The 20,025-nt window shown below is 42.1% G+C and overlaps 7 protein-coding genes across 7 annotated transcripts; 3 read left to right on the forward strand and 4 right to left on the reverse strand.

Annotated features, from left to right (window-relative positions):
* Positions 1–751: 751 nt before the first annotated feature.
* EAF01_001740 (uncharacterized protein) lies at positions 752–2,563 on the reverse strand (the record flags this gene model as incomplete). The annotated part of the gene is made up of 1 exon (XM_038909990.1): positions 752–2,563. One exon carries the CDS (start codon positions 2,561–2,563, stop codon positions 752–754), a length of 1,812 nt encoding a protein of 603 aa, XP_038774802.1.
* Positions 2,564–3,765: 1,202 nt separating this feature from the next.
* EAF01_001741 (uncharacterized protein) lies at positions 3,766–4,445 on the reverse strand (the record flags this gene model as incomplete). The annotated part of the gene is made up of 2 exons (XM_038909991.1): positions 3,766–4,225; positions 4,378–4,445. 2 exons carry the CDS (start codon positions 4,443–4,445, stop codon positions 3,766–3,768), a joined length of 528 nt encoding a protein of 175 aa, XP_038774803.1.
* Positions 4,446–5,204: 759 nt separating this feature from the next.
* On the reverse strand, positions 5,205–6,158 carry EAF01_001742 (uncharacterized protein; the record flags this gene model as incomplete). The annotated part of the gene is made up of 1 exon (XM_038909992.1): positions 5,205–6,158. One exon carries the CDS (start codon positions 6,156–6,158, stop codon positions 5,559–5,561), a length of 600 nt encoding a protein of 199 aa, XP_038774804.1. The 3' UTR covers positions 5,205–5,558.
* Positions 6,159–8,053: 1,895 nt separating this feature from the next.
* Positions 8,054–8,426, forward strand: EAF01_001743 (uncharacterized protein; the record flags this gene model as incomplete). Its single annotated transcript, XM_038909993.1, has 3 exons — positions 8,054–8,164; positions 8,230–8,312; positions 8,372–8,426. The coding sequence occupies 3 exons, from the start codon at positions 8,054–8,056 to the stop codon at positions 8,424–8,426; spliced, it is 249 nt and encodes an 82-aa protein (XP_038774805.1).
* Positions 8,427–8,812: 386 nt separating this feature from the next.
* On the forward strand, positions 8,813–9,586 carry EAF01_001744 (uncharacterized protein; the record flags this gene model as incomplete). The annotated part of the gene is made up of 3 exons (XM_038909994.1): positions 8,813–8,826; positions 8,895–9,035; positions 9,139–9,586. 3 exons carry the CDS (start codon positions 8,813–8,815, stop codon positions 9,584–9,586), a joined length of 603 nt encoding a protein of 200 aa, XP_038774806.1.
* A 4,052-nt stretch (positions 9,587–13,638) lies between these two features.
* On the forward strand, positions 13,639–15,167 carry EAF01_001745 (uncharacterized protein; the record flags this gene model as incomplete). Its single annotated transcript, XM_038909995.1, has 4 exons — positions 13,639–13,641; positions 13,720–13,862; positions 13,971–14,196; positions 14,299–15,167. The coding sequence occupies 4 exons, from the start codon at positions 13,639–13,641 to the stop codon at positions 14,308–14,310; spliced, it is 384 nt and encodes a 127-aa protein (XP_038774807.1). The 3' UTR covers positions 14,311–15,167.
* A 1,815-nt stretch (positions 15,168–16,982) lies between these two features.
* Positions 16,983–19,234, reverse strand: EAF01_001746 (uncharacterized protein; the record flags this gene model as incomplete). The annotated part of the gene is made up of 2 exons (XM_038909996.1): positions 16,983–17,464; positions 17,521–19,234. The coding sequence occupies 2 exons, from the start codon at positions 19,232–19,234 to the stop codon at positions 16,983–16,985; spliced, it is 2,196 nt and encodes a 731-aa protein (XP_038774808.1).
* Between the last annotated feature and the right edge of the window lie 791 nt (positions 19,235–20,025).

A 20,025-nucleotide genomic window follows, 5' to 3' on the forward strand; every position in this document is an offset into this window, starting at 1 on the left:
AGCGTCCTACGTAGTGTGAATGAATCATAGAGTTGTTGGGCATTCTCTTCAAAGTTCTACTTTCTGAATTGTCACTCACTGTGGGGATCTAATACTAGCTCAGTAGGCCGAGGGGTCTCTGGTGCATATTATGCTAAAAGTCGATGGATTGAATTTTCTTTCCATCTTTTTTAAGTTGGCAATTCATAGAATCTCACTAACATTCTATGAATTTCGATAAATTTCGAATGATATAATCTTATCAAAACTGGCAAGCCTGCAATCGATAACCTCCAAAGAATCGGAGTTTGTGAAATAGAGAAAAGTGGAATAATATGCTGATCAAGGTGTAAGAGTGCACTCGATGAAGAAACATGTCCTTGTAGTTTTGAAGTCAAATCATAATAGTTTTTTAGTGAGACACGATGATAATGAGGGATTTCGGCATATTTGATTAAGGGGTAACAATAAAATTAAGCGACAATGCTTGGAAACACGTTCAGGCAAGAATTGACAGTATGTTAATTTAAAATCGATCTGCCAATCCTTCAATTTCTCCGGTATGATGACAGATCTGCCCTTTTACATGCCGCGAATGATTTGCATAAGGCCGAAACACTTTGATCTACTCGATTAAGCACTCGTCCTGTTATTTGTGTTACCCGCTCATATGAAAGAATGGGATCTTCAAGGCAGATTCAATAATCAGTTTTGTACTGCTGCAAAAGAAAACACAAAATCTTTCTGGATCTTCCAAATTGTCTCAACAATTCTAGCATAGACTATCCACCTGTTTCGCAAGCCCGAACGCCGCATGCTCAGCCCCTCTTCCATCATCCCCATCACTATAATCGCCATTCTCTCCATGAGGACGTTTTAATTTACCCAGTCTAAGTTTATAATCCTTCATAACATCCGCATCCGCACTACTTAACGAATGACCTCTTGCGATTTCGTCCAAAAATGGATTTCTCGTCGTAACAAGTATCTGAGAAAAGATATCTCCGGTACGAATACCCGTTTGCATAAGCACAAAAACGCCTGTTAGAAATGAGACAAGACCAAGACAAAAAGCGATAGAATAAGGAATCAATAGCAGATTTGGGTTGTAGTAATACACTAGTGTTTCTTTCGAAGATGAACAGCTTGTACTTGTACTTTCAGGACTAAACGCAAGTGTCGAGATGGTTAAATTGGTGAGAAGCTCTGGAATGCCAGTAACAAGGTCTCGATTCACGAACCAGAGAGATGAGATCGCTCCGCTGTTGGCATTGACAGTGTTTCCAACAAGTATCGTGTTTCCTATGTTTGTCTGAGGTGTTGAATACTGTGTTGTGGGTGACTGTGCCCATGTACCATTAAGATGCTTGTCGTAGACTTCGCGAACTAGTGTTGCAGAGTTTAAATGCCATGGGTAATTTCCTGGGGAAACATACTCTGTCATATTTAGATTTTGGAGCTGTTCGTGATAGGTGAGACTTGGGGAAAACTTTGGCAATCCATTTGTATAATTAATAGAAAGTTCATATGTTGCATTGTAGGCGGTGCAAAGGATTGATACATAGTTAAGATCGCTTTGGACTTCTGCTTTCGTGTTATTTCTGTACGTAATTGACAACTCGATGAGCGAATCCTCATCCTCATTGAAGGTTGTCAAGTCTGTGGCGTTATAGTAAAGGTAGCTAGCCACTTGCTCATTCAGATATGACGGGTTGGAGGTGTTGACACACTGTAAGGCAGGGCCATAGAAGGAATGTTGAAATGAACAGTTACTTCCACAAGGCGATTTAGGATCTAGAATAATTCCTTGAGCAAAGATCTGGCTGGCTAATTTTTGAATACCGGTATTAGGCCCTTGGATACCGGAACCATGGGGTATCATCTGATAGAAGCTTATATTGGGCGAAGATGCAGCGAAAGTCGGCACGATACAGATGCTATCGTTGAAAGTAACCATTGGTCCTACAACCAAACTACCGGGAGATAGTATGGCAGATATCGGGATGGTCCAAGCAAAACCAGCTAGAGTAATGGCTAGCGGTGCATTTACAAATGCACTAGGGACAAAGCTAAAGGGGTTGCTTGAAAGAGTGAATAGTTTGTCTAGTAATGATATTTTGATATCTCTTCTGCGGAAACTGAACCAAAGTACTTCTTGCAGGGCTAATAAGATGGTAAGTGTGAAGGAAGTCTTTACCAAAAAAGCTGCGGCGGAGCCGAGATTGTGTGCCCAAGATTGAGAGAACACGGTTTGCGGTTGTTGGTCAAGACTTTGATACGCAAAGTGATGTCCAAGGCCTACTGAGGAGCCCAGAAGTAACCACATAATCATCAAAGCAATCGGCCTCCACCAGTGATGGCTCTTATGGTTCTCCAACTCGAATGCTCCATTTGAGTCACGGGAATGCCTCTGGTGGATTATTGCAGATGCCTTTTCGGGTTGCGGTGGTTCAGCGGTAGCCAGAAAGTATTCCGCTTCGCCATCATTATCATGGTTTGAATGAGGGGAGATATTTTGAAATTCCTCTGTAGGTTGGAATGAAGACGGAGCCGTATGACTGTGAAATGGAGTTTGTGCATCCATGATCGCTGTTGGCGAGGAATTTTCTGAGGAGAAGAGACTGGAGATCTAGTAGTTAACTAAATTAATGCGTGCTTATAAAAACCTATGAGAGCCTCATTGTGAGAGAAGGGGCTAAATAATAATAATAAAAAGCCACAATGCCACCACAGTGCGGCTGAGCCGTGTCCAGATTCTCAGCCTATAAACTACATTCTTGCTCTTGGCTCCCCATAGAGTGGAAAAGACATGTCATTTTATACGGCTGTGATTGGGATAATATACGGGTTTATGCGCCTGATTATTCTCAGATGAACTGTCTGTCATATAGGCATGAGAGTTAATGTAGTGATACATCTTGTTCGACTTAGCTTTAATTCACATTGCGGTAGTATCGCATGCATCTGTACAAGGTTGAAATTGATTGACTTGATATATAAACATAGTGGTATGTACTATGATTCTTGATTCAATATCATCCAATAATTAAAGAAATACATGAGTTCAAATAGCAACCTAGAATCTTCAATCGTTTAGTACCTACCTACCTCATGATCACGTGAGAAGCCATTTTCTTAGCATTTTGATTTGACCAATTATCGGAACCTTCATTTTCGTGTCCCTTCTGTCTGTACCAGGCATATAATCTTTCACTGTGTCGGCCCTATTCCATTACAATCATATTTTCCCAAAACCCAACTCTCACTTCCCCAGGTTGAGGAATACCCGCAAGAAGATCGCGATTAAGAATCTCAAGAGATATATTTACTCGGAATTTCCAATATTCCGGACGAGGAAATTATGAGTGGTTTCGTAAATCTTCCGGGAATTCTAATGACATTCAAAATCGAAAGCTATTGATTTGTCAACTGCAATCCGGGCTGTTGGGAGTCTTGACTTTACTGCAATGTTCGTATCAGTGACATTATCGGCGTGTACTATTTTTTCTGTTTTCGTACCATAACACCTGTGCTTCTACTTCATCCAAGGCTTGTCCATCTTTGAGGCTTATGGGGTTTGCGACTGGGTTTTTTAGTGACGGCCGGAGTCAGATCTTGCCTAGATGTGTTTATTGAACTTTCAATTTGCTGGTTGGGTCTCAAGCGAGGAAGATCTACTATCAATCTCACCGTTCTTGCAAGGATCGCGCCTCTCACTTCTATCATCTTTGCTAGGAGGATCAAGTCTTCTACTTCTATCATCTTTGCGAGGAGGTTTATGTCCCTCTATCTTGAATCTTTACGAGAAGAATCACGTTTCTCATGCTCGCCACTCCTAGGGGGTTCAAGTTGCTCAAGCCCCTTCCCACATTCAACATCCTTACTAGAAGGTTTGGACTTCTCATACTCCTTCTTGCGCTCACCACTCTCGATAGGTACACGCTTCTCGTGGTTTTCGCTCTCACTACTTCTAGGAGGCTCAAATTTCTCACGCTTCTTTCCATTTTCACCATTCTTAGGAGGTATACATTCATCACTTCTAGGAGGATCACGTCTCTTACCTCTATCATCGTTGCGAGGAGGTGCACGTTGACCACTCTTGCCAGTACCTTCACGTTTATCGTTATCACCACCCAGTTTCTCTGTTGGTCGACGAGGTAGCAGTTTTTCCGCAGAAGACGGCTCAGAACTTTTCTTCGCAACATCATCTTTCTCTTCCGCTCGTTTGGGAGGCTTTGAAAGCTGTCTTTCATTAATCAATAAAAGAAATCATCATCCAAACACCTCAAGTACTACAATCTCATACCAGGCCACTAGTTGGTTCATGCTATACTAGAAAGCCTTGGAATCTGAGCCTCCAATAACTAGAAGCTAATTGCTTCAGATAACACTACTTACAAATTTCCAGCCTCATACCTGCCTCTCCTCGCCTGTCTCAGCAACAATACTCTCCCACTCTCACCCATTCCATCTCACATTCGGATTTCTCACTCGAGGTCCCGAGATACCTAATCTCTGGTCTACTTCCATATCATTGTTGATGATAGAGGCATTTTGCTTAACATTATTAATAAAAGCAGTCACTTATTATTCAGAATCTGAATCATAAAAATCATGTATTATGTTTGACTTATAGAATTAGAAGGTATTCATATACGTTTGGTATAATTTGGTAACTGGAGTAAAACATAGTTGTAGCGGGACGAGATCAATGAGATGAATCGAGCATATCATATGACTTATGTGCCTTGACATCATAGAATTCCTTGGCTTTTTACATTGCTACTTTTAGCAAATGCTAGAGGAAAGTATTTCTATCACACCACTCCAATCCGCTCGGCTACATCATGGAATAATTGTCATGGAAATCATGTCGAAATGGTAGAAACATCAAAAGTAAAATGCACGTTATCACGCAACTATGTATAGAAATAGACATGGCAAATCATCAAAATAAGGGTATAGTATATATATCAACGCCAGAAGCATATTAAATACAGATCCTTAAATCCGATTCACATCAAACTCCCCAAACTCCATTCTCATGCGCCCTCATCTAATCCCATTACTCAGCATTTTTATGTCGGACTCAAGCTCCCATCTAAGCGTTGTGATGAGTTCCATTCGAAGAAGGTTGCTTATGGCTAGGCTCCGTAATCAAAGGTAAATCAGCCTCAGAGTGTCCAAAAGTATCTGGTTGTCGGACCGACCTGGATCTCTTTTGGTTATGATTGTATTGCCTCTTTGCTTTCTGCATCCAGTTGTGCCAAACGGGCCGCTCGAATTTGATTGGCGGCTTGAAGATCTTTGCATCCAATTACTATAAGTCCAATAACGAAAGCACCAATTGAAACTGCGCAAAAGATTGTAACTGCTAAGCCGGATGACGTAAGCGAATTGTCAATTTCCATACAGACATCTTCTCCTGATGATGCAGTTGTACACAGTACTCCTGCTGCGCAAGTTGTCGTTGCGGCAGAAGTAGTGGCACATCCAATGGTAACACCAGTGGAAGCACCTGTTCCGTAAGAACATACACTCGTGGAATAATAGGAGGTTGTGGAACAGACTAGTGTGCTTTAAGAGGTTCCAGTTCCACTACTTGTCGCGCTGTTAGTTGTACCGGATGTCGAGGAAGAAGTTGTACTTGCGGTGGTAGAGGTAGTGGCGCTTGCAGTTGCAGTTGTAGCAGTCGTGGATGAAGCCGCAGAGCTCGAAGAAGATGCTGAAGTCGAAGCGGTTGTAGATGCGGAGATTGTGGTAGTCGCGGCGGTTGTACTGGCAGAACGCGAACTCGAAGATGAAGCTGTTGTCGTAGTAGATTCCGTTGTACTTTCAGCAGTTGAACTTGTCTCGGTGGCTCTCTTTCTTAAATCCTCTTTTTTGAACTCTTCAATCGATCCTTGAAGATCATTACATTCGTATGAAAACCATGCTGCTGACACAGTAGAATCAATCGCATCGCATCCACCAGCTATGAAACATTGTTCAATTTGATCCAAGTGTCTTAAATCAACATCTTCTGCAAGGCATTTGACAATTGATAAATCATCTCCACAGGAGTTTCTGATCACAAGATCATGGAAATTTCCTTGTATACATCCATCTGATATTAAAGAATGGTAGGCGGAGACAATGGCTGTTGAAGACGCCAATAAGGAAAGTAAAATTGCACGCATGTTTGAATCTTGTCAAGAGATAATAGAAGAGCTTCTCGGGGTAGTCGGGAGGGAAAATATTGCAGTTTTCTCAATTGATATCGAGTAATAGCAGAGATGGAAGAATCAAGGACTGAATAAGAATTTGATCAGAATAAACTACAAGAGTGAATATCAAGATGGAGGGGAATATAAGCACTAGATAAGTGTAAAAAAATGCTTATCAAGGGGTTTCAAAGCTGGGCAACGAACAATTTTCCTTGATTATCGTCAACTTATTTTAAGCCCCGAGGCGGCGAGGTGTAGCTTTGAAGCTTCAAGGCTGGACCACCAGTGAGTGCATGGATTGACGGGACACTTCTCAACTTACAAAATTTTCAATAAATTCATTCTTCAATTGTTTAATATCAAAGTTCACATTCTGATCGTTCCATTCCTAATGAATGATCCTAGGAATTCTTGAGATATACGAATGGATGTATCAAGATATATTTACGAGTCAATCTTTTGTATTGTCCCGTCAGTCCGTACACCCACTGGTAGACTGATATTATGAGAGGCGTAGCATCATTTCCCCTGTCAATTAAACTTACGTTAAACAAATCAAACGTCAATATTGGGGGCATCAAAGGGTCAGCCTTGTAAGTAAGCATTCGGAGCTACCCATGGGGGGAGATGAATGCTTGAGGTTCTTCAACATCTCTCCAAGATAACGTCAAAAGCAGTATCTGGGTCATTTGCGCAACGTGTTACAGCGGCAACAATCAACCCATAACAAGAGCCTGGCATGGGGTATTGGAAGGATTTTGCAGCCGACAATAACGCGCTGTTCCCTTTCCCCCCTTGTACATGAAAACAATGGTACAACTGTACCGGATGACTGCGTAACGGATACATAACGGTGCACTTGTGACAGAAGCAAACAAACCGAGCTAATACTTATTATTACTCGTTGCTCGGGTATATTGCACGGGTAATATTTCGGGATGTAAAGATTCTTATGTTTTAAAGAAAAATGGATGAAGATTGGGGAGGACGCGTACAGGATAGCGTAATTGATGTGAAAAGTTAGTTAAAGTTAGCATATATAATGGATATAAAGTCGCTCCACCAGTCGCAGCCCCCAACTCACTGCGCATTTGGTGACGAGTCAGCCAGTAGAAGTAAATCAGATTCATCATATAGATCCAGTCGGACCTGTCGGACGTTTGAAGATTGGGAGCAACTAAGGACTTCTAATGCGTTTTGAGTAATGGGTAAAGTAATAATGGTTGTTGTAAACTGGTCCTCACTCCTGAACTCTCAGTGCTAAGTCCCTGGTACCGTCGGGTCGATGCGTTAATTGGGTCTCCACGACCAAAATGTACCGAACTGACTATTGATGCCATGTTAAAGGGCCATCCAGTGCTGTGGCAGTAGATATAACCGCTATGGTACTCAAGATTGCCCTGAGAAATAATCTTGCGGGACCAAAAACTTGGTGAAGAAAATGAATCGAGTTAATTCAAAGTAAAAGGTATAAATAAAAATGGGACGGATCTATGATAAGAATGGATTCTCCTCCTGGGTGAAAAAAATGGATGAAGAAATGAAAAGGAAAAGGGAAGAAAGTTTGCAAATCGAAAACTTGAACTGAAAGTATCATATCACGTGTTGATACAATCACATGATGACTTGGCAATGACGTATCCATCTGAATTCAGCAGGTGAGAAGAAGCGCCGCAGCCTTGTTTAGGGAATGGGTTACAAGAAGAAGGAAGGCTCGGTTGGAAGTTCATCGAACATAAAGACCCTTATCTTCCGCTGTTCTATTCATGATCATTATCAAACACTTCCAATCTCATCCAAGAAGAAACTTTCAAGTAATATTCCCAATATCAAAAATCAAACACTTCTCATCAAAACCATATTCCAAGATGCCTCTCGTCGATCCAGTTACCAACAGTGCTGCCGGTGGCGATGACAAGAACCAAGTGTGGATGAGTAAATTGGCTGGAAAGAAGATCGGCGACTCCAGTGATGAGACTGTATGTTGGTCGTTTTATAGTCACACAATAACCACATGCTCTACTAACATTCCACTCATCAATAGACATTCGCAAAGCAAGATCTTCCTCAAGAGCATAGAATCATCGAGCCTGGTTCGATGGTTACCAAGGATTTCAAGGAGAACAGGTGAGCACTGGCAACCAGGACTTAGTTTCCAGAATCTCCATGACTAACTCCCCATGTAGACTCAATATCCATCTGAATGAAGATGGAACTGTTTCCCATGTCAACCACCAATAGAAAGATGGAGGAAAAGCTTAATGATTTGGGGAGAGCCTCTCGAGTGTTTCGAGTCTTTAGGATGTATTTGACTTGGTGAAATGTAATGAACTTGTATGAGAATACGTAAATATGTTGTACAAAACCACGCTTGAATGCGGTACCTACCTCACTTGCGTGCTTGATGTCTGAATAACCTCATGTTGTGATCGTCTGATCATCCTAGGTATCTTGTAATTCGTAATTCGTAGACCCCTCCTCAGCCTCCAACTTACCCCTCCTCTTTAGTCCGTGCGTTTTAGGTCTCACTTGATTGCCGTATCGCGGGGCATATTCTCCACATGCACGTCTTAAACAAATCTTCCCCTCGTCACAACCATCACAAAACTACCAGAATCATATTCAAGATGTTTAAGAAAGAGTAAGATATATCGATCCTACTTATGCGAGTCCAATGATCTATAAATGCTAATCATAGTGTTTCTACAGTATATCTCCCGGCTCAAAAAGCAAGGTTAAGTCCTCTGTTCAACGCGCTATCAGAACTCAACTCGTCAACACATATCCGTTATTAGCCCCTCATATCGATGAGATAATACCAAAGAAAGAGCAGCTGGATGCTATGAAAATGTAAGCTCTTGTTACCCTCCTTGCTCTTCTATCTTCCTTACAGCACACCCCTTCATCGCATGTCGGTTCAACAAGAAAACTAAAACTAACATTGGGAATATAGTCCAGATAGAGTAACTCTCTACTTAATTGGCCCTACACCTCTATTCTTCCAGCACATGACCGATGCTCTCCTACCCCATCTCAAACTCGTTCACCGATTCCCTACCTGCTTCCCAAGTCTGCGTATCGATCGCGGTGCTATTCGATTTGTACTTTCGGGAGCTACCCTAATGGCTCCAGGTCTCACATCTACAGGCGGCAGATTACCTAATGGAGATAAGGAAGAAGAGGGTGTATATGGAGAGACTGGCGAGGGAGAAGGGTGGTATGGAGGAAGAGAATTGGAAACTGGTGAACCAGTAGTTATTTGTGCAGAAGGCAAGGAGGAGGCTTGTGCGGTGGGACTTTTGAGCATGGGAACGAAGGATGTCAAGGAGAAGGGAAAGGGTCCCGTAGTGGAAGATGCACATTATTTGGGAGATGGATTATGGAGGTTAAGTACCGACTGAATTGGTGGCGGTGGAGTAAATTGATCAGTATATAAAACGACTTTTTCAATCTAGTTGCGGATTCTACGAAACATCATACCAAGGTTGAATTGGGTAGCGATTTTACTAATAGAATATACCTTTGCATTGCTTTATAAGAGTATCTCTTTATATGGTTAATATTGAACTCGGAAATGTTTGGTACCGCAGCCAAGTTGCAATATGATAAAGGCTCATCTCGTCATCTTTTCTATCCATTGCTGTTCGAATATTGGCTTTTCTTGCTTAAACTAATGTTGTTTCCATTCATTCATCTCATTTCATACCCTCGCAACAGCTATGATTTTTCAAACGAATGCTCTAGTCTCACAATGACATCATCAATGTTTCAAGCGGGGCGTCAAGCTATCTAGTAGTTCAGCTAAAAGCTAATCAGTTGTTGAATTACCATTGAGAGGTCTTTTCAGATAAGAGATCCGAAGAATATCTCTCGCAGCTGTGTCTTTCGTCTTGTATGATTTTCACGGGCGAGTATTCAAGGGGGAGATATAAAATATGCGTAAATCTAGAAAACCATAACGGAACTCAAACACAAGAAACACACACTTCTTGATCTCATAAATCCTGTTAGGATATCGCCGAATCCCGATTGAGGAGAACAATTTATCACAGAGCCTTGGGCCAAATTCCCTCGAATTTCAAGTCTTGAAGCAATGGTTTTTGTCGATTTGATTTGTGTGTGGCGTGGTGTTGTTGTCTTTTAGAATATCGTCTGGTTTTCGCTGTCATTGTGATGTTTGAATGTTGAGTTTCGCGGAGTGACAGATGATATGTATCGGGTGTGAGATCTGGTAAAGTTTAGCTCCGATCTCTCTACTCGAATAAGAACGAGAGAGTTAGAAGAGACTGCGTAAACAATCTATCGTAGTGACTTGAGAATCCATGATAATCCTCGAATCTCTGCGCAAGAAGCTTTTTCCCATAGGTCGTAGCTGGGCGAAATTTATCAAATAGGTATTGATTAGGCGGGGGATATAGAAATCGACGATGAGAGACTTAAGTGTAAGGAGCTGGGAGAGGGCGGGTAGACTTTGTCATCCGAAAATTCTTGGAGTGGCATATTTAAAGAGTAATTTCTGGGTTGGTTCGAGTTTACTAGTAGTATGCTGTTTCGCGTCGCTGATGGAAGGAATGCGGGAGGAACGGGGGCAATTGTTGTAGCTTGAGATTCTGTGCTCTGATTTTCCTTCTTGAAGGTTGATTCGTACAGTCCCGGATGAGGTGGACTCTGTTTGATAGTCGTAGTATTGCGAATGACAACGGCAATTTTCACCATCGACATTTTCTCTTTCATTTTCGCCTCGAACCTTTTGACAGTGGTAGAGCCTAGTTGGAAAATCGATGAATTTCGAATCCAGCGAACTCTTGGCCCCCACAAGATTTCTCATCCAGGAGTGACTTTGAACACCCTGGGTGGTTCCAGACAACGGGATCATGACTAATATGAAGCATGTGTAGTGAGTGTTATCTCCACTCGAGGGAATATTTTGAAGATCTAGACAGTTTCTTCTGGATCCTTTTAAAGCAATTTATTTTCTTGCACTATACAAATCTTGACTATACCTAAAACCCTCAAGCTAATTCCTGCGATGTCGAAACCGCTTTTTGCGGAGGGCATTCACTTAACTGGGTACCCTCCTCGCAGAGTCGCTTTAGTGAACGTCACCACGCTTTCGATGGGATATATAAACAACAGACATAACCTACTTGGAAGCTGCTGAATATCTATGTTACCCATTCGCAAATAGGATTTGTGCTTTGTTGTTTTGTTGTCTGTTGTGGTTGTGGTTGTGAGTTGGAAGTGGTATACTATACTGATGAAAAAGTATCAGTGCAAAATGATGACGGCACTTTCCCTTGTTGTCATCGCATTTGTGGCTATTTTTACTGTCGTTTGGGGCTATTGCTGACCGTTGATTTATGTTTATACTGCCATAAAAGCGAGGCTTGTACCGGTTTAGAAACGTGAGATGATAATCTGAAGTTGGGGGAGAGATACGAAACCATATACGTGCCATTAAAACTACTTATTCCACACTAAAGAAGATTGTGCAACCCTTTCAGCAACTCTCTCATGTTAGTCATTGGCTTCCAAGTAGAAGGGCCTTCACGCAGGTATAACGATGTAGCACATTACTACCCAGCGAAAGTGTCCCCCCTACTTCAAATGATACCAGTAGCAGCGCAGAATGTCCATGATCACTCGTGGCCAACATGAGTAAAACCCATATGTGATTAACGCGCAGCCCCTCCCTTACACGTCCAGAATTCCACCTCTAAGCCCAATTCCTCTAATTTTACAACCTATATTCCCAGTAACTCCAATACGCTCTCCAGAGTTCAGTAAGTTGCAAACATTTACGTCTTCGATTATGGTAGGTTTGAAACTTTTCAATTGAAGAGACATTATGCAAATGGTTATCACGAGACCTGCACTAGAAGCTTGGGAGTGATGATTCATTTGCCAGCTTCGAATGCTAAATAAGGGAAGGAGAGAAATAGGTCCTTACTCCTTGCCGTTTTGAAGTATAACTTGAAGAACGATGAGAATACTGCCAAGGAAAGAGGAGCGGAGAATAATTGAATGGGTTGATTTACAGATGGTTCTGGAAAACCACATATTGAGATCGATTATATCGAGTTTGGACAAATCAAGCCACTAATGATCGCGGAATCCAACTTGAAATTCGGTTATGAGAATTCGAATCATTGTAAATGGCAAGCCATTTGACTGGCAAAGCACAAAAATACGTCAATCTTTTATATTCAAAATGACGAACAAGATTGTGAACCTCAATCCATCAGATCTCCGTGATGGAGCTGTCGCATAACCCAGTCCCTTCGCCACACTTGAGCGAACTGTGGAAATCAAAATAGAGATCGATCTTATCCCGAAAAGATAGGGGATTATGTGAATTTCCTGTTGGTTTTAGAGACTCAGGATGTTATCCCTCCAAGGGATGGAAGGTATCATAAATGAAAACCAGCATCGTAGCAAATCTGATTCCGACCATCGGAAATGACCTCCAAATTCATATTCTAGATTCGGATAAAAGAGTTGTTGATCCAGCTCTAAGGTTACCGACACCCATTGCTGCATTGTGATACTCCTGATTGTACGACCCATTGGCACTGACAAAACCTATCTGACATTGTCACCTAAAGTCGAGGCAAGAACATCGATCACGAATCCCAACACACCATGTCCAATCGAAATCAAAATTTCACAACACTGGTAGCGGCAATCACCCTTTAGAACTTCATGGATTTCGACTTCGATGTAGGTCCAGTTTCGAAGTGACGTGATAGCTTTATGGTAGTTGTATTGGTCGTGATGATGATATTTGATTCCGTGTTCCAAGAGAGATGCGGACCAATTCTATGATGGCAATGTATGATTCAAACATGTTGTATCTGATGGATACTTCTCATAAGCCAAAGCTTCGATCTGAAATCCACGAGAACAAATCTTTCCAGGGAAGATCTGCCTAGACGACAAGATAGGTACATCAATTTTGCCAGACTGCTACTCTCCAGGGTAGAACGCAAAGCTTCTTCGACCGGTTGAAATTGATACTTACGACTTGCACCTACCTATGATTGTAATAATGAACAGCAGATGGGAAGAGCTTGGGTTTTGCGCCGAAAGACATTCGAGAAGCTCGTAGAGAAATGCACATACTCGCTCCTAAAGCATAGTAAGTTGACATCGCTGATGTAGCGATACCTTGAAATCAAAAGGTTCAAAAGCTTTCTTCAATAAATGAAGTGGGAGTGAATTTTATATTTCTTTGACATTCACAATTCGATGTTCTTAAACCTTAAACGCCGGCAAGGAATATTATAGTCATGTGACTTTACTTTGATTGGTCAACCAAAAATTTGAAAAATTCAGTTTGTGGGCTCGGTAAACCCTAACTTTTGTTTCCACGGCCTCTGCAGCAACTTCGATATTTTCACGACGACGAGACGCCCGACAACCACAATCGACAACCACCCGACCCTTACTCAAAATGGTATGCGACCAATTCTTTGGGGAGATGTTGACGTTTCAATTTATGGAAGAAAGATGGCTAACGGATCATCGCGATTAGTCGTCCGGAAAAGTAAAGACTGGCCAACTTTGGTCCAAGAACAAGGCGGACCTCGCAAAGCAACTCGGAGAGTTGAAGACTGAGCTTGGTCAATTAAGAACTCAGAAGATTGCTGGAGGATCTGCTGCTAAGCTCACTAAGATGTGCGTACTTTAATTACAATCGTTACTCTTTCGACGTGCCGAAATCTGGATGAGAATTTGCGAGATACAAGATCACTAAGATGGATACTAATCAAATCTTCCTTATAGCCACGACGTCCGAAAGTCAATTGCCAAGGTCCTCACAGTCATTAACGCCAACCAACGCGCACAACTCCGTCTCTTCTACAAGGGAAAGAAGTACCTCCCTCTCGATCTCCGAGCCAAGCAAACTCGTGCCATCCGTAGACGTCTCAGCAAGCACGAGAAGGAGTTGCAGTTGGAGAAGACCAAGAAGAGATCGATGCACTTCCCACAAAGAAAGTTCGCTGTCAAGGTATGCGATTCCGCTGGCCTTGGGTCAATATCTTTTCCTAGAGCTTGAAGATGATGGAGAGGTATTGAAAGGTTTTTGGATACGATGCTAACTTTATAATAGGCGGAGGCTTAGATTTTCTGGACGTAGGTGTTTATGATTGTGAGGATGGCTGGCATGGTGCCTTTTGCCTGGTTTGTTTTCGCACGGGTCACGGTGTATCAACGAAAATAGCATGGCTAGTAAAAAAGCCTTTTCCAATAAATCAAACGACTTGAGCAAAACAACAAATGGGTCCTTTGGATTTGGTGTGATATTTTGTGCGAGCGGTTACGCATGGTTCCGAAATCGAAGGAGGGTTCGAGACTTCTATGGCCATTATACCCAGGAACTTGCGAACGTCGACATTGGGGAGAGCTACGAACGTTTGCAGCAGTGATTTCGAACAAGCTGTTACACTTCACAATATGCTGTGGCTCGTGCTTGAAATTTTGGTACTGGTTGGCACATACTACCGCAACCTGAAGATCCCCATGAAGCAATGGACGCGATGATGCCATTCTCTGCTGATTTTCCCCAGTACACTTTGCCAGATTATGTTGTCATAATGAAAGCGGTATCATTTCATTTTTACCCTTGCACTCAAATCCAGCATCTGCCTATTGATTCTACCTAAGGCCAAATGCACTACCTAAATATCATATATCACAGTGTTCCAGACCACCCATATCCATTTCAATACCCCAATTCCCATTCACGGCTCGTACTCCAGTTCCAAATATACATGCATTCTCCATCCTCAGCATTCTCCATCCTCAGCATTCTCATTGAGCTTACACGAACATTTTCAGTGACCAGAAAGCTCTTTTAAGTTGCAACTCCAGTTCCCTTTACTATCCCTACCACTTATCTGCATTGTCTTCTTGTACTTACAGATACATGCATATCGAAGGATTAAACAATATGCACATAGATCTCTATTTACCAATACCCACTCCACCGCATCCTTTACTTGATACTTTCTAATTTCTGAAAAACAAAAACACCTCAAAATCCCCGGATGTCTATCCTCTTCCCTACCCCGTTACTAATCGTCCACTACATGTTCGCCAATGAATCGAACATTGCTATTTCCTATATTCGTACTCATTCTCATCCTCATACCCTCTCTCGTTTTCAAACTTATCCTCATCCTCATACTCTTTCTCATCCTCGTACTTATTCTCATGTTCACTCTCAACTTACGCACTCTCAAATCTCCCCTCCTTACATTGTGGGTGAAGAGTTTCCTGCTTTTCTGTAGTTCAAGTGCTGTGCCGCGTCTCTCACCTCTCTCATTTGAATCCCAAATCTCTATCTCAATCCCTATTCATCACGAAATAACTTCACAGTCGCAATTATAGACATAGTTGCAGTCGCAATCCCTGTCGCACTCACAGCATCATACATGAAAGGTAGATTTTCTATATTACATGCATATTGTGATTTGGTGTTTCTTGATGTATATTGTGATATATTGTGATGTATTGTGATATATTGTGTGGATATTGTCTCTGTGTTGTGATATCGTGATGCATGTTGTGACGCACGTTCTGTTGTGATGTGATTCTGCAGACCGGGTAATACAGTGATACGGTTGTTGGGAGTGATACTGATGGTGAGTGATGCTGCTCGTGCTGCTGCTGTCAGTGCTGCTCGTTCCGATATTGTAGTTTCGATATTGCCAGGTAGTTTCGACATCTGGAGATTTTGCAGATTTTGCAGATTTTGCATATTATAATAGATGAGATATCAATTGGATATCAATGAGAGGTTGAGATGAGGACTCTGGCTAAACCACTTGGTACTGTATAGTGAGGTGGGTAGATGGGCAAGCAAGCAAGCAAGCAAGTACATAAGTAAGACAACATCAGATTGAGCTAATTGTGTTGTATATTGAGGCATAGACTGTGGATTCTCTTGGATATGGAGATAGTGAAACATCATGTGGATGGCGGATGAATGAACGATCAAATGTAAAGAGAGGGGATGAAACAAAATAGGATAGGACAGAACAGGATGTTGATTTTATATCCCCATAGCATACCATAGCATGTTAGAATTCCCAATAGCGGTTTATAGAATCTCAAAACATACATAGACCCATGCCCCGCTTCCATATGACTCGCTATATCAAACGTAATCTCACCAAATAATCTATCTACTTCCACACTCCCAAGATATCCTCTCCCTTTCTCCCTCTTCAACTCAAACTTCACAACCCATTCATCTCAGCCTCAATCTCAATTCATAATGACATTCATTATTGAAATTCAAATAAGGTATCAATCACTAACTACCAGCCTGCCGGGTAGGTATCTCCTTATTTACTAAAGACTTTTTGGTATCTCCTCCCATGCTTAATCCCCATTCTCCATTCCCTGATTTTCTCACCCCGTTCCTCTCTCCCACCCACTGTTCCATGTTCCTTTGCTACCATTCATATGATCCATTCGTCATCCATCTATCCAGGTAAACGCTTGATTTTCCTTAATTTCCAGCCAACCATTCGCATTCGCATTTATGTACTAGGTATTCTCAAACTCTGATGTCCACCCATATTTACTTCGCGTTATATGCATCGCTGGCATGATAATCTATCGTATCTTCTCGCTCGCTAGTATCAAATCCCACCCTGCCCCATGTCCCATGACTCATGATTCGTAAGTCATGATCTTTGTTTTTCGTAAAATCATTACAGTAATCACCACAAAAGCTCCGATTCATATTTCCCTTCCCTTCCCTCACCCACTGATCCCAACCCATCTTTAATCCCTATCATCTTGCTCCATACCCCTCATACTACGTCCATCAAAACTATCCCCTGCCAAACTCTCTGTGACCTCACTCTTTCCCTCCTCTCCATCCCCACCGCCTCCACTGCTTCCCTCTCCAGCCTTCTTCTTCTTCCTCTCATGCATCTCCGCATGTCTCTTCAACTGATCCAACCGATGGAAAGTCTTTGGACAATCTGGACACTCATAATGACCTCTCTCCCCATGTGTCTTTCTATGTTTTGCCAAATTTGATGATTCGCTAAAAGTCTTTTTGCAAATAGAACATTCGAGTGGTTTTTCATGGGTATGTATACGCTCGTGGACTGTGCATGCGCTTTGTTGAGGAAAGGATTTAGGGCAATATCGACATTTCCATGGCTTTTCACCCGTGTGGAGGCGGTAGTGTTGTTTTAGTGATTGTGCTGCAGCAAATGTTTTTCCGCATCCAGGGAAATCGCACGTACATTCTTTGACTATATCAATTTGGTCAGTATTCTACAGGCAAGAGAAGTATCACGAAATAACTTACATCCAGTATGACTTGCCATATGTCTTTCAAGTTTTCCTCTCTGAGAGAATCCTTCCTTATCACCCATCTTTGCTTTTCGAGAACAACCTTGCCATTTACAAAAGTAACCGGAAGTCTTGTTCAAGATAGATAAGTGGACTTCCTTGACATGAGTTTGAAGATCATTTTCGGAAGTAAATACTTGACCGCAAGGCTGACCATCGGCTGCCCACTTGCAAGATAAATGATTAGGTACTTCTGGTTCATTGTTCTTGGCTACCAAAGCAATCTCTCCTTTCGTCTTTTCTTCCGCTTTTGCCGCCACTGACACAGGTATACTTGAAAGATCAATCTCTTCAACGGGAGTCATTGGAATTGGTAAATTGTGATCATGGTTCAAATGATTGAAGAATTGAAATGGATCTTGATATGAAGTGTTGCAAGAATCAACTTGACACTGTAGTTGTCCTTGTAGAGGTATGGCGTGCATTTGATCAATGTGATTGTGAAGCATTGAAGGATCACAATACATCTCTTCGGCAGGACATCCTGGAGCAGGACATTGAAATCCGTTGATACTCTCCTCGAATGTAAAGCCATGATTTATCTGTAAGTGATCTAAAGGATTCGAGTTGAGTGGTGCTTGACAAGATGTAGAAGGCATTGGACAATTGAATGTAAATTGCGGATCAATATGTTCCTGGTGAAAATGTCTATGCCATTCAAATTGATCATGCATTGGCTGTCCACAGTCCAACCAGTTACAACTGAACATCTCCAATCCATCACCAAAACGCATTCCAGTACCATTGAGCGATGAACCAGACATATTATCTGTGAGCTGCTGCATAGGAAGTCCAGGTGTTTGTAAGGATGTCATATCTGAGTAAGGTGTTTCCGGATTCATGACTAGAGATGGTGTAGTTGGTACAGGAGAAGGTGAGATCTCTTGCGGAGCTTGATTGTTTTGTGATGTCGATGGTGCAAAAGATTGAAGTCTGGATGGTCGTTGCTGTTCTGTTGGCATGATTGCAGGAAAGTTATCCCAACTTTGATACATTCTACCAGAAGGTACATTATCTCCAACAACTGAACATCTTCTGCTGAGGGCACCATCTTTTGCACAAGGCTCTGTATAGACAGGCTGTTCACACTCTGGGGAAGTGCAGACGGGTTGTTCGCACTCCTGAGAGGTGCAAGCAACAACAACATCATTTTCACCACAATTTGATTCGGCACACAGCGGACCACTTGGACAAGAACTACAACACTCGCTCGTTGTATCGACTTCAGGTGCTTTTGGTATTGTATGCGCGAAGTGATTTGTAGTAGGCGCTTCATTAACTCTCTGTCGCTTTCTAGGTGACTGCTCTGTATAATTTGGAAGCGAGTGTGCGCCGGATCTCAAATTCGAATATCCTTGATGTATATCCTGCAGAGAAGAAAATGGTTGCGCAAGATCCATTGTTTGATGGTAAATGTATGGTTGATATGATTGCGATGGTAATTTCAACTGCTGCGCGAAATCCAGAGTTTTCCACACCTCATCTTGAGCCATTCCGCCATTGTTATATGATTGAGCAGGAGTTGACATCGATGCGGCGTAATGTGGATCTAGAGGAAAGCTTGTCGCACCAGGTGGCTGCATGGGGAAATATTGTTGGCCGTACTCGTTATACGACATGTTTTGGAATTGCTTTAGGGCAGCATCTTGATCTGGAGGAGATTGCTCCATGGTTGCAAGCCTTACGGATACTTGCTTTGCATGTGAGTTGTGTGCTGGTGCTGGTGCTGGTAGAGTGTGCACGACGAAGAAAAGAAGGAAAGAAGAGTCGAAGTATTGCCCCAATAGCAAGAATCAAGAGATATAGAGCATGTGGTTGGAATCTCGAAGCGTCGTTTGAGCCAACCTGCGAACCTTTGCTATCCAAATGTTGAAGAAAAGCGGAATTCAATCAGGCAGATGAGGTAAATGGAAAGATTTACCGTGGGGTAGAATGCGGTATTTGGTGTGAGGTGTGAGGTATGATGTATGATGTATGATGGACCCGATGAAAAGGGAGAATTTGGGTTCGAAGCAAAGCAAATCCAAAAAGGGTATACGAGAGTGTGAATGTGCGTGGGTGTGTGGGTGTGTGCGTGTGTACGTGTGTGCGTGTGTGGTGCAATCGCTGGGAGGTAAATGGAAGGTGAAGGTAAAGGTGGAAAAGTATCCAACAAGGTGTTTTGGAAAGATCTTTCTCTTTTTTGTTATTTGGGGTTATTCTTTATTGCTCATGAATGAAATCAAATCAAGTCAAATCAAATCAAATCAAATCAAATCAAATTATATGTCAAATACAAAACATGTGATGGATCGATGGAAGAGGAAGAGAAGAATGATCATTACTAGAGAGGTATGAGAGAGACGAGACCCTTCAAGTCCCTCGGTGTATTTGGTTGGTATTTTGATGTCGATAACCTTTTATAACCTATTGAGCGTCATCACGTTTTGTTTCGGGCCATACAGATTTCTCAATGACTAAT

This window comes from Botrytis porri (assembly GCF_014898465.1).
Source record: "Botrytis porri strain MUCL 3234 chromosome Unknown BPOR_002, whole genome shotgun sequence".
NCBI lineage: Eukaryota > Fungi > Ascomycota > Leotiomycetes > Helotiales > Sclerotiniaceae > Botrytis > Botrytis porri.